The following is a 13,944-nucleotide window of genomic DNA, read 5'->3' as shown; positions in this document are numbered from 1 at the left end:
GCTAGAACCAAAAGAATGATTTTCTTTTAATTTTGAATGTCTGTTGTATAAGCTGTCCCTCGATGTCGAGGAAGACTATTTTCCAGATGCCAGGTTGTCACGTTGCTGGTGAGATCACGTGTGTGAAGCCAGGCCAATCAGTGGGTGACAGAGACAGCCACAGATTGTACACATGAGTAGTGAGAGTTGTCAAACTGAGAGGCCAATAATTCCTGCCGTCGTTGGCGCCTTTCCTCTACTGCATACTGCCCTCTTTACTCTGCTTGATGATGATTGTTAACAAATCCTGCAGATCTTTAAACAAATGTGGGTTCTTTTGTAGGCAAGCAGAGCCAGATGAGTTACAAGGAATGGGACGCCAAGTTGCAGGCAAACTTTGAGAAGAAGTTCTGGATCCCGCAGGATGCGGACAAAACAAAGGATGAGCTCATCAACCGAAGAGGAATCTACAAAGATAGTGTGGGAGCCACTCAGTTCTGGGCAGACTACCAACTCAGACCCAACTTCCCAATTGCAATGGTCGTGGTGAGTTAATAGTAGCGACCAGAGTTGTAGCTAGACCAACTTTAGTGGTGGGCAATAAATACATTTATTTTTCGAGGTCCACCACAAGCGAAAATTTGTTCATGTTTAATAATGGGGCAATGCAATATGTTGAATGGACTGTGTTCTTTCTCTGTGACATTTGATACTCTAATATCAATAGTTGCATTGAGCGGCACAATGTATTTTGCTCTGGTTCTGGGCAAAAATTGTGAGTCCTGGGCAAGCCCGTTCAGCACCGCCCAACATGGCTACAACACTGCTATCAACCATGTATGATAGCATTGGTATTGTATTTCTGAGGCAGTGATCATGAAGGCTGCCTGTTTTTCACCAACCATGGTTTGGCAAACCTTAAGCCTATTTTATACTTCCTGCGAATGCGATGGGAAGCACATTTTGATGCCACAGGCCAGGGCTGTTTCTGCAGTGAATGTTTTGCAGGAGTTGAGCACATTTCAACTGATGTGAAGTATTCATTGCGAATTGCATTCGCATTTGCAGGAAGTATATTCCGGGCTTTACAGCTATGATGTTGCAAAAGAAAGGTCCTCATCATGTGTGTTTGCTTACCCCGATTGCTTTATGATTTCCTTATAAAATGTTTATCTTTTGTTTGTTTGTTTCTTTTTTTTACATAATTAATTTGTTTTGTTTTGTTTTTTTGTCTCGTGCAACTTGTCTATCTTGTCTTTTCTGTTTCTTTTCTCTCCTGCGCCAGGAGTGTCTTTTAGACAGACATGGCGCATTATAAATGGTCAATATTATTATTAGAAGTATTTGTATTACCCGTTGATTTTTTTAAAGAATAGTTCTGTAAATTGCTTTGTCCTGTTTATTTCTAATTTAGGCCTATTGGTATTTTTGTCACGTGCCATGACCACAGGGAATGTGCACTGTAGGAATACAAATTATTTATTATTATGTATATTATTTTGTTATTTAAGGAGTGAATAGAGGCAAAATTATTAAGTAGCGACTCACTTCATGACTCTTGATTTGGTTTCTTCCCCCGAAAGGCCCCAGAGTTATTCACCCCTTCCAGGGCTTGGATCGCTCTAGAGATGGTAGAGAAAGTCTTGCTTGGACCTCTTGGCATGAAGACTCTGGATCCATCGTAAGTGTGATTTGTAAAGCTTGTTTAAAGACACTGGACACCTTTGGTAATTGTCAAAAACCATTCTTCTCACTTGGTGTATATCTCAACATATGCATAAACTAACAAACCTGTGAAAATTTGAAATCCATTGGTCGTCAAAGTTACGAGATAATAATGGAAGAAAAAAAACACCCTTGTCACACAAGTTGTTTGCTTTCAGATGCTTTAATTTGTGACCTCGGGTCTTAAATTCAATTCAATTATTTCAGTGAGAATTTGCTACTTTCTCAAAAACTACTTTACTTCAGAGGGAGCCGTTTCTCACATTGTTTTATACTAACAACAGCTCTCCATTGCTCGTTACCAAGTAAGGTTTTATGCTATTAATTATTTTGAGTAATTACCAATAGTGTACAGTGCCTTTAAAGGCAGTGGACACTATTGGTAATTGTCAAAGACTAGCCTTCACAGTTTGTGTATCTCAACATATGCATAAAATAACCAACCTGTGAAAATTTCAGCTCAATCGGTCATCGAACTTGCGAGATATGAATGAAAAAAAAAAAAAAGCCTTGTCACACTAAGGTGTGTGCATTTAAATGGTTGATTTCGCAACCTCAAGTTCTAAATCTGAGGTCTCAAAATCGAATTCATGGAAAATTACTTCTTTCTCGAAAACTATGGCACTTCAGAGGGTGCCGTTTCTCACAATGTTTTATACCATCAACCTCTCCTCATTACTCGTTACCAAGAAAGGTGTTATGCTAATAATTATTTTGAGTAATTACCGATAGTGTCCACTGCCTTTAAAGTAGGTATAGTGCAGATTGATAGTATTAAATTAAGTTTTGTTTGTTCATTATTTTCTATACTGTGGCTAATGTGGCTGTGCGGTCAAGCAAACCAAACTCTTACTTTGGCGTTTCTGATCAGCAGAATGTGGGTCCCAGTGTTGACACAATTGTTGTGTTGATCCTGTGTGTTGTGTAACACACGTAAAATAACCCATCACAGTTGTCGTTAAGAGAAGGGGCTCGCTCCCATGCTCCTGGAATAAGTGGGTGCAGATTGTACTGCATCATCTTGTCAACCTTTACAAGGTGCTAATGGGTGTCATATTTAAAAAATGTCCATATCTGTTTTAAAAGAAAACACACAATTGCAATCACTTGGAGACTTTTGCAGATAAAGCGCTATATAAAAACTGATAGCTGTTATTATTACTATGGTCTGATCATAGTTTTTCTTTTTCCTATTCAGGGATTGGGCATACATAGGTGATTATGATAATTCCTATGATGGCCATGATGCAAGAAAAGCAAGAGGATTTAACTACCACCATGGTCCGGTGAGTAAAAATTCAAACCTTTACAACTTTATTACGCGGTCTCAGAGACCAGCAATTTTCTCAATCTTGAGATGGAAGAATATATTTATTCGTCCCTGATTCTTTTTTTAGGAATGGGTTTGGCCAATTGGATACTTCCTCCGGGCCAAGCTGCACTTCTCTCGTCTCGTTCAACCGGACCCGTCTATATCCTCCGATGACCTGTTCCAGTCGACAGTGACCTTCATCCGACAGACGCTGACGAAGCACCACACTGAGATCGAGACGTCTGCGTGGAAGGGTCTCCCCGAGCTGACCAACTCGGACGGAAAGTACTGCAAGGATAGCTGCCCTACCCAGGCATGGTCCATGGGCTGCATACTGGAGGTGCTGTACGAATCGGACAAGCTGCTGGAACAGTTAGCGGCCAAATGAGGTCAGTTCGGCATGAATTCAGGGATGTTATCCAGGTTTTTGTTTAAACCCCACCTCGAAAAAATAAAAATACAAATAAAATAATAATAATTTGTTAGAATTTGGTTTTAAATATATTTTATAAAATCAAATTCATTAGAAACTGAAGATAAAACAATATGGAACACCTCATATTGCTGAGCAGGGCTATGGAAACACAAGATAAATGTATGTAAAGCAGGCTTCGCACACGGAAGCTTTCATGCTCGCAAACTTTCACGCTCTGCACTCATTGTTCAGGTTTTTTTTTTCAACAGTCTATCATCACATCCCTGTGAAGTAAATACTACTCATCACTTCAGTTGAGGCTGTGCAGAGAGGAAGCTTGCAGTTCTACCCCTCTACTGGTTGTCACTCAAGTAGTTGTTAGATCATTTGGTTTGTTCGCAATGAGTGGGGAGCCCTCTATTGGTAGAATTCGGTGTGGACTTTGAGTGAAGGTCATTGTGTTTGAGCTTTGAAGTATTGTATGCTAGCTAAAATGTCTTCCCTGGTAATGAAATGCAGCCGTGTGTATTTTGTAAGCCTACCATATAGTGCGTGCTTACGAGTTGAAGTTTATCAACATCAAAGCAGGTTGCTAGTTTTTAGGAGGGACAACCTTAGGTGGTCGTGCATAGTGAGGATGCATGAAAAAGTACACTTTCATAAAATAAAAAATCTCTCAGTGATTTTACTCGGAACATTTCCGAATCCATCAGATTCACTTTTAGTATATTGTATACCCTAAAGGCACTGGACACCTTTGCATAAGATAACAACTGTGAAAATTTGGACTCAATTGGTCATCGAAGTTGCAAGAGAAAGAAAAACACCATTTGTTGTGTACACCACTTTGCTTTCAGATGCGTAATAAAAGGCTTCAGGCCTGAAATTTGTTATTATTTGAGTGAGTTTGAGCTGTTTAAGCTAAGCACATTAGTTAGCTTACCACTCAATAGTTTCCAGCCAAAAATACTTTGCGTGACATTTATGGGTTACTTTTAAAGTTGCTGAGATGATTTCTTGCATACTTTGTGTTTGGTGAGTGACCCACATGTTCTACAGCAGCCCAAAACAAACTTCCTGTTCTCTCCAATATTATATTTTAGAAAATTGTTTTAGCTGTTGCAAACTGCTTTTACCAATCGAAAGGACCTATGTTGTAAATGCAAAAAAGAAATAGTTGAGGGCTTGACGTTTCAACCCTAGCAGAGTCTTTCTTAAACAGAAATATTTGTAACAGAATCGTTGTAACAAAAATATGCAAAAAGGTAGTGGATAAATAGACAGCTGTTTGTGTAAAAAAAAAGTAGCAATATTTCTTCTAAAAATATCTATATATATATATATAAATAAAATTATGTTCAATAACAACTGATAGCAAATAAGAATCTTTATATCCCATAAGATTGTAAATGTATAATTAACAAAGTTTAGTGAAAGAGATTATATTGTTCTATAGCCTTGTCTACCTTGTGACAGTTACTATGAAATGCAAAAGTTAGACAAAGCAAGCTTGGTGAGTTTGTGCAAAATGAATAGCTGGCTTGGGTCCATAGACTGTGCAAGTTTCGCATGTATTGTAAAACAAGACGGCAACTTGAACAAAGCCTTTATTTTTATATGAAATTAAATTAATCTTCTTTTTAAATTATGTTTATACCAAATTCTTGAAAAGTACATCACCCGTAGCAATTTGCCATCGATACAATTTGAATTTGTAAACAGTACAAATAATTGTTTTAAAAATTCACATTGAAACAAAATTTTGGACAAGGATGCTTTATTTTTGTGGAAACCCCATTCTGCCAATCACACATTTTTGAGGAACACTATTTTTAATGATGACAAGAACGTCAGTTGGGGAAAATTCTAAATTGTTTGAATAGGAAATAGAGGTCGAGTCTTATTGTCTTGTTTTGTTGGTGTTTGTACATTTATTTTACTTTCATATATTTTATAGAAAATTTTTACTTTCCCAACACACAGAATTATGATATAAACTTTATGGCCATAAACCGATGATCATTTTTAATTATTTGAAGAAACAGAATCTGGCACACGTACAACTCATGATGGCTGGGACCAATTTGGGACCAGGGGGGACACTTGCACAGTCTATTAATTAGCAGCTTGAAACTTGAGGGCTGCCTAGTGAAATCGTGTCCACCACTTTAAAAACTTTCTCATTCTCTCTTTGGGGGCTTGGGCAAGAAATCCGAATCCCAGTTTGGATTTATAGAAAGTCTTTAAATATCTTGCAATCGCATGTTTAGTTTTCTGAGATAATTGTTTGCAAGTTGTATTTGTGGGGCAGAGAGGGGAAATAATTTTGGGGGAATTGTGTCTTAAATGATACTTAATACAAGCATTAATTTAGCAAACAGTCAGAGTATGTCATGAGAAATATATTTGGCAAAAGGACTTTTCGGCAGATTTGTCTTTAACAAAAGTTTTGGTATTATACAAATCAATGGCAGCCATTTTGAAAATTTTGGAAATAACTTGCTATATTTTTTTCAAAATCTGTGATAGCCCTGTAGCCAAATATCTTTCTCATGACATACTCTCCGACTGTGTGCGAAATTCCATGCTGTGTAATCACCAAAGGCACAATCCCATCACATATTATCATTATTTTTTAACTGTTTGAAACGCATGCAAACAAATCCCTCTAAGCGGTTTATCTTTAGGATTGTTGTGGGCTGCTTTATAAGCGTACCTGAGGGATTTGGTTTAGGTTACTTATTTACAACTTTCTGTGTTGTTTAGTGACCTTTTGATATAAAAAAGTGATACCAATTTCCCAAACTGTATTTATGTGTGGCCATTTAGAATCTTCTGCCTTGTAGATGAGCAAAACTAGCAAACATTGTATGTGCGCATAGAATTTCTTAACCCTAACCATGGAGGTGTGCTTGCTTAAATTTCAAGATATTCTCAGAATCACCTTGAGCCTTCAGATTTTCTTGAAAGAAGTGGAAGCAATCAAAAAGGGGAGAAAGGGATGGTTGATGTTACGTCCAAACCTGTAGTTTGGTATTTCTGTTGATGCACAGTTTGTGAAGTGCTTGAGCTGTAGCATCTGGGAGGTGCAGGGTCTAGAATAAGGGGGAACCCAAGTCGCGAGCCATTTTTCGGGAATTCTTTTTACCTCATCCTTGAAAATGTGTTTGAAATTACAAATTAGCTCACTGATCGTCTTTTTTTCCCAGACTAGAATACATTACTGAATTAAGATTATGAGGGAGCGGTGATCCATGTGTTGTTTAGTTGTAAGCAATACAAATACTAATATTTGTATATATTATATAGATGAATAGTGGTTTGGGTTGTATTCTATGATAATGTGAGTTTGATATTTTGTTTTATTTTTGGTAAAGTTTAGTTATCAGTGGTGCTTTTATTGTGTTTATTGTCAAGATTATTTCATAAATATTTAAGTTGTTGAAATGTACAAGCAGATGGATCATATAGACCATGTAACCTTTGCTTACAAAGAACTTTCTTACCACGTACCCTGGCTGCAGGCAAGATACTACACTGGTTTTATGGGAAACTTAACATTGTGTGTCTTAATTACCATAAAACCTCAAGAATTACAAAATTAACAGTTGGGGTAGTTTTGAGATTTGCTTCCTTTCTTCAAATCAAAAAGTGATAAAAATCATACAGTGTAATCTCCATGAAATGTAAGAGTTAATGTTTCCTTCCATTGGGCTGTGTACAAATCATGCTTGCTGGAAACCCAGGCTCTGTGGCTCTTTTGTAAATATGTGTTGTTACATGGTCTATACTTAGGAGCCTTTGACGCTTGTTCCTACAAGTCACTCCTGGGTGGAGTGAAGCAATCATGGTTTTGAAGTCTTCTCATGCACAAAAGTTTGATTGGTATTGGACAACACATTCTGAATGTCCTGGTCCAACTCAACACTGTTTTGTTTTGTCTAAAGCAGTCACTTTGCAGATTTGGTAAAATGACAGTAAATGTGAAAACAACCGAAACATTGGCAGCAGTTTCAGTATTTGAAACATTCTCTGTGTTGAGAGATACTCATCTTAGACCGTTCCCACTGGACCCCGCATTGATCTCCCAATTCGAGAAAAGGGGGATCAATACCCCGAAAGGGCGATCAAAGAGAAATAAGCTCCAGTGGGAACGCGAGGGCGATCAGGATCTGACCACCCAATTTTGATCCTCCTCGGGAGTAGGATTAAAGCGGGATCTGATCGCCCTTGTGGATTAATGGGCGATCAAAAGTTTAGTGGGAACGCGAAGGGCGATCAGACCCTGCAATTTGCTAGCAAAACTGTTCTTTTGAACCCATTTCCGTTCCCAAAAAGGGGGAACAATGCGCGATCATACTCAAGTGGGAACACGACCGCGATTTCTCACCTGCGACTAATCTTGTGGATCCAGTGGGATCGGGGTTTTACAGGCTCTAATGAGTTGGTCTTTGAAAGGGTTTTCTCATCCGTTCGACGAGCAAATTCACCAAGTTTACTGTAGCTGTGTCCAATTTCATGGTTCTTATTACCGTAAGCAAAGAATCAAGCATACGTTTAAGCCACTGCTGCAGACACCAACTCCGAGGAGGCTTAACACTGCCTACCAAATTACACTCAATTTTATGTGTAAAAAATACCACGGTGATTGAGTGATTGAAATAAGTTTACGCTTCCAAAAACAATAATTGTTCTATATAAAAAATATATGTGAAAAATATTCCTATGCATTTATTTTTAAACTCCACTCCTCAGTTGAATCTTATGCTATCATGATATTAATAATAATAACAACTGGATTTATACAGCGCCAAACTACCAAAGGTTGCAAGGCCCTTTATGGAGAAAGACAAATTCAAGTTATGGGGTCAGATTGGCTTTGGAATGAGACCCTTTTGAAGGACATGAACAGTCTCAGCTTTTCTAAAAGGGGCAGGAAGACCGTTCCGTCAGCGGGAGGAAGCTTGTTGATGAAATGGCCGGGAGACAAGGACACTAGGTGGCAGCAGACATACCATGAAAATCCATCGTTCTTGGGAAAACTATGCGCATTCTCCCAAACTTGCGCATGCTCATAACTTCATAAACAGTGGATATTTACCTTGCATGTCTGCTGCAACCTAGCATTCAAAATTCTCCCACTACAAAGTTGCGTTTGGTTGGATTTTAGTGTATTAGGTGTTTCGAAATTGGCATTTAAAAAAGTACCAGCCTGCATTCAATTTAGTTAATGCAGTGTTAGATATTGGTGTAGAAATTGCAAAACGTTTTTCAGATTGTGTGAACTGTAGAACTTTGTAAATGTTATCCTACTCAAAATAGGCTCATAATTTTATTACAGGCCATTTTCGAAACTTTGGCTTCGACTCTGCCAGTAATTTTGGAAATGTACTCTTTGGGTACGAAATTTAGATCAGGGGTCTATTAAGCCAGAGCCAAGCTGTGGTTTTGAAATGATCTCCAAATGCAAAGAGACTTAATCCTACCACAGCCATCTGTACCTGGTGTCCTGTATACAATAACAATCAATGTTGGAATTTTCACTTTGCAGAAGAGGGGCCAGACCAATTTCTTTTTCCAGCCTCATGTTGGTTTAATGAATGAAAACGAAGACAGCTACATCATGTTAAAGTTTGCAGGAAATGAATGCAGGGGGTAAAATAGTAGTATATTTTAAAATGTACTCATTGTAGATTTGCGATGTCCATTCACTTTACATGAACCTGCCTTTTCATTCAACTGCTTATTAAGACCAGAGGACTAAGTTTGGAGTCAACACATAGTGTTAGCCAAAGGGGTGTCTGTGTGTCGTTTTGGACACCCTGTTTTATCTGTCATTCATAAATACCTCAGACAGTTTCGCTATTCCTATTGGTGGAGTGCACGTCACGTGGGTGTGTATAAACCTTTGTTTATAACCAGTAAAAAGTTTTGAAACATGGGCGTGACACACGAGCTTGCACCTGTCCTTATAAGACAGTTTCTTTATTCCTATTGGTCGAGAGCAACGGCCGGGACAGTTGTGCCACATCACGCGATACGTGCGACGCACACAGCATTCCCTTAATATAAGGAGTTGTTTACCCGAGGGGGTTTTACAACCTTTTTTACCAAAACCGGGCTAAAACCTGGAGTCCACATGCTAATATTTTGAAGCATCCTTGATGTGGACATGTTTGCGGCTTGTATGTAGTAATAGAACTTGCGTTCATATTTGAAACTGACAGATGTGCTGCGCGTTGAGAGCAAAGCGCAAAAAGTCACTGACTTTGCATTTTAAACATTTAGTTTCTGTTGTGTGCCCAGAAAAGAACAAAGGTATCAATATACAGCTGTAAGGCCGAGTAAAAAAAAAAAACATGTTTCACGTCCGGGTTTTTCAAAAAAAGGAGGAAGAGGGGCTATTTATTTTTTATTTCAAGATGGCTGCCATTCTTTGTTAAAATGTCAAATATCCATTGTTTTTTCTACTGCTGAAATACACAAAACATAAATGAAACAATTTAGTCGAGGCATTCAGACAAGACATTCAGATTGTTTTTGCTGAGATCATTTAAAATAACCCTATTTAAAAAAAATAATAATAATGTGCATAAAAAAATAAAATAAAAAATAAAATAAAAAAGGAGGCGGCCTGTAAAAAGGAAGCGGGCAGGGACGCGAAACATGTTTTTTTTTTACTTGGCCTAAAATAGCTGTGCACAGTTTTCAAGATCCGTTTCAAGTTTGTACACAAATAAGGATATGCCCACCATCTTCAATACGCTAGGAGTACTGTAGTCAATAGACTATGTAACCTTAAAGGCAGTGGACACTATTGGTAATTACTCAAAATAATTTTTAGCATAAAAACTTACTTGGTAACAAGCAATGGATAGCTGTTGATAGTATAAAGCATTGTGAGAAACGGCTCCCTCTGAAGTAATGTAGTTTTCGAGAAAGAAGTAATTTTCCAAGAATTTGATTTTGAGACCTCTCGAAAGCAACATGAAAACAACTACCAATAGTGTCCAGGTAGATTTCAGGGCATTTTCTAACTGACACGATACTACACTACTGACTAGCCACGTGAAAAACCTTTTATTTGGTGTCATGTTCCATATAAATTCAAAAGTTAAAGTAACAGCTGTACAAGGTTGGAGACGTGCCCCCTTTCTTCATATCAACAGTTGATAAAAATCAGACTATGCAATCTCCACAGTATTGTAAAGATTTGTTGTTTTCTTCCTTTGGGATCTGTGCACAAATTAAGCATGCAGGAAGTACAGGCTCTGTGGCTCTTTTGTAACTTTGATGTACACAAGGTTACATGGTCTATTCAAAATAAGAATACCTTGTTGGGAAAAATCTATTCCTTAAATCCTTTCCCAGTGTTAAGCCCGGTTCATACTTCACGCCAATGCGAATGCGAAGCGAATTTGACGTCACAACCCTCCTTTCGCAGCGATATTCGCAAGTGAGTTGAGCGGAGTTCAACTGCTGCAAACTTTTTGTTGCGAATTTGTAACGTCAACATTCGTAACGCATTCGCAGGAAGCTTTAGGATTGTGATAATGGTGCTTAAAATTAATTAAATTAGAACTTTATTTAAAACAGTATAACCAATTACCTGAATACCAATAATTATATTTTAGTTTGTTATGAAGTGGTATTGAATAAACTTACTTCTTGCAGCTAGCAATAAAAGATCTTCTGATAATTTTGATGATTGTTTAAAATATCTGTTGTCAAAAATATATATTTCAAAACTGTCTTTTAATTTGGGAATCAAATTTGAGGGTCCTGCAACTTGTGGACCATTCAAGCCATTGTACCAGACATGACAAAACCTCACACAAATAGTTTTTAATTGAAGTCATCATCATGTAGAGCGCCATCTAGAAGCTCGAGCCTGCCCAGTGATATTTCTCCAGATGTTCCGGTCCAGCATGCAGGAGCGAAGTTCCTCAGCGCCGGTCAAGCCGGTGTCTCGTTTTAGTGTGTCTACAAAGGAGAGACATCTTCTCCAACTCGAAGCCTTGCCTTGGGTGGGCTCCCAGAGGATGGTTGGACAAGCGGCAAGCTCTGAGTGGCGGACACAGTGCCCAGCAAGCTTGAGGCAGCGTTCACGGATCTTCTCTGTGGCCTTTGGCCAGCCAGCATACAGGTTGGAGTTTCTCATGTGGTCCTGCCAGGGGATGTTTAGGGAAATTGAAGTAGCTGGGAATAAGGAATACAAGCTTCTTTTAGCTGCACTGGATCCAAGCTTCAGTTCAGTCCAGTTCAGTTTATTTCCACTCCATCTGCCCAAAAGAAGCCCCACAGGGCCTATCTCTGATGTTTCTGATCAGCAAAGTGGGGGTTCGAGTCCTGGTCGCCCATGATTGGTTCGGATGGGATGTAAAGCCATTGGTCCTGTGTGGTGTTTACGCACATAAATGAATACAGTGCACTAATTGAATAGAGAAGGGTACCACCCTGGTGTTCCTGGTTTGATTGGCTGCATCTAGTCTCTCGCACACCTTGCAGGTAACAACAGAACGTTGGAGCACCTTGAGCATCACTGAGCACCACATATGAGCGCTATATAAGAGCATTCAGACTCCAGGATTTAATTGTTCACACCCATGTCCATCCCCTCCGCGGCTCTACTCCTGTTTCAGTTGTTCCCTAACCTCCGTCAGAGCGTACCCTAGAAGGTTCTTCCCCCTCCAGGTTGCTTTCCTCTGGGCTTTTGGGTTGTCGGCACCCAGTCCGATACCCCAGATGCAATCCCTGGGGCTGGCTTCCACGAGGACAGTACCATCAGTGTCAAGGATCAATCTCTTTAAGTCTGGATTCTGTGAGAACTGTTGGGAGGAAAGAGATCTTATGATGGAGGAAACTGATCTTATGAGAGGATCTGTTGATAACAGATTTTTAAGATTGCATTTGAACTCTGAAATGCCTGAAAACAAAAAGCAGGGATGGGGGGACATATGGCCTGACGGCGACTTCTTGGGTGCCATGGAAACTTGTTAAACATGTTGGAGAACACCGCCCACCTCTCCTCTGCCCTATGAGGTGTTCAAATTGAGCCATACCCTAGCATCTTTTGTAAATTTGTAGGATGGGGAGTGACCCAACCACATTATAATCTTCCTCAAACTTCTACGGCCCGACCCTTAAGATCTATCCCAGACGTACCTTTGCAAAGTTGCCTTTCTTGACAATGATGCATCTGTTGTCATTCCATCGCTGTTGGTCGAAACCTTGCACCTTTCTCCCGAGGGCCTTGCACGCAGGTGGATTCACTTCCTGTAACATCTGTTCAGCTATAGAGTCATCGCCAAACAAGACTGAAGATCAGAAATACATCAGAAATCTATAAGAATTTACACATTTCAGATGTTTTTTAACGGGCCTTGTGCTCCTTTTCTTTAGTACTGGTAGTTGTGATAATAGTAACCCTTCTCCTCTCGATGGCAGAGCGAAGGGTTACGATTATCGCAACTGTTTCTTTAGTAGCACTCTCCACCATCATGCTATATGGAGCCATGTCACATTTCTGTTGTTAATATAGAACCCGAGGAATATACATCACATGTATGTCATGCATCCAGTTCATGAAAATTTTCATATTTCACTCAGTTCAGCTTTCAGTTGGGGGAGAGGGAAACGCTCAGACATTTTTTGCAGTAATACTCCAAAAATACAGATCCAGAAACTGGGATGCTTATACAATTTTGACATCTGAATTACCTACTCTAGCTAGGACAAAATGTGGATGTCAAAATTGTTTTTTGTAAATAATTACAGCACCCCAGTCAGTCACATATATACTGGTTCTAATGCCGTAAAAGATTAAGTTATTAACTTTTAAACTTTGCATTGGCAGTACAAAAATAATCATAAATATAATTATATAGTCTATAGAAAAACCTGACAAGTAGTAGATCGAAAATATTTAAAAAAAAACAAAAAATAAAGTATTCAGGAGCCTAACATTATTATAAACAAAAATATTTCCAAAGTCATTACCTGCTTTTTGATGCATCATATACTGCTCAGCGTGCATGTACTTGACACCGTCCACCGTGAATTCAGCAGGATAAAATTGACTAAACGGACTCTTCACTGTGTAGAAAAATGTGTACCTTTCCTCTGTAGCATCCCCACCGGCTGCCTCTGGCGATGCTGATTCTACGGACTTTGTCTTTTTCTCAGCCTTCTTTGCAGGCGGCATCTTTCTCTTTGGAGGCATGATGATGATAACGATACACAGACGACCAGCCAGGCAGTCCGCCGCGCAAGAGGGGCGCGGGTAGGGTGGCACTCTCTCGAATTCAGGCAAAAACAGCGAGGAAAAATCGAGTCAGAGAAAGCCAAAATGTACGTTTTACCCGGTGTTAACAATGTGTGCTTATGTTTTACATCTGTATAAACAATGGCCAATATACGAGCACAAATTAAGTCCTCGGCAGCTATATTACCGTTTGTTGTGAAATATTCTGACCAATTCTGCCGTTGGTGTATGTTTGTAAACAATGTTTTC

The 13,944-nt window shown here is 39.1% G+C and overlaps 2 protein-coding genes across 2 annotated transcripts in view; one reads left to right on the top strand and one right to left on the bottom strand.

Annotated features, from left to right (window-relative positions):
- Positions 1 to 4,241, top strand: part of LOC117297380 (glycogen debranching enzyme-like) — a 36,228-nt gene extending 31,987 nt beyond the window's left edge. Inside the window, exons 24-28 of the mRNA XM_033780374.1 lie at positions 323 to 525; positions 1,563 to 1,660; positions 2,903 to 2,990; positions 3,102 to 3,405; positions 3,701 to 4,241. Coding sequence (XP_033636265.1) covers positions 323 to 525; positions 1,563 to 1,660; positions 2,903 to 2,990; positions 3,102 to 3,404 — 692 coding nt within the window. The 3' untranslated portion in view covers position 3,405; positions 3,701 to 4,241. The remainder of the gene's footprint in view (positions 1 to 322; positions 526 to 1,562; positions 1,661 to 2,902; positions 2,991 to 3,101; positions 3,406 to 3,700) is intronic.
- A 6,651-nt stretch (positions 4,242 to 10,892) lies between these two features.
- LOC117298089 (N-glycosidase YbiA-like) lies at positions 10,893 to 13,889 on the bottom strand. The gene is made up of 3 exons (XM_033781331.1): positions 13,431 to 13,889; positions 12,597 to 12,748; positions 10,893 to 12,259 (listed from the first exon to the last, which is right to left on the bottom strand). Exons 1-3 carry the CDS (start codon positions 13,651 to 13,653, stop codon positions 12,059 to 12,061), a joined length of 576 nt encoding a protein of 191 aa, XP_033637222.1. The 5' UTR covers positions 13,654 to 13,889; the 3' UTR covers positions 10,893 to 12,058.
- Positions 13,890 to 13,944: the final 55 nt, after the last annotated feature.

This window comes from Asterias rubens, chromosome 12, assembly GCF_902459465.1.
Source record: "Asterias rubens chromosome 12, eAstRub1.3, whole genome shotgun sequence".
Classification (NCBI taxonomy): domain Eukaryota; kingdom Metazoa; phylum Echinodermata; class Asteroidea; order Forcipulatida; family Asteriidae; genus Asterias; species Asterias rubens.
This window is presented reverse-complemented; position numbering and strand designations above follow the sequence as displayed.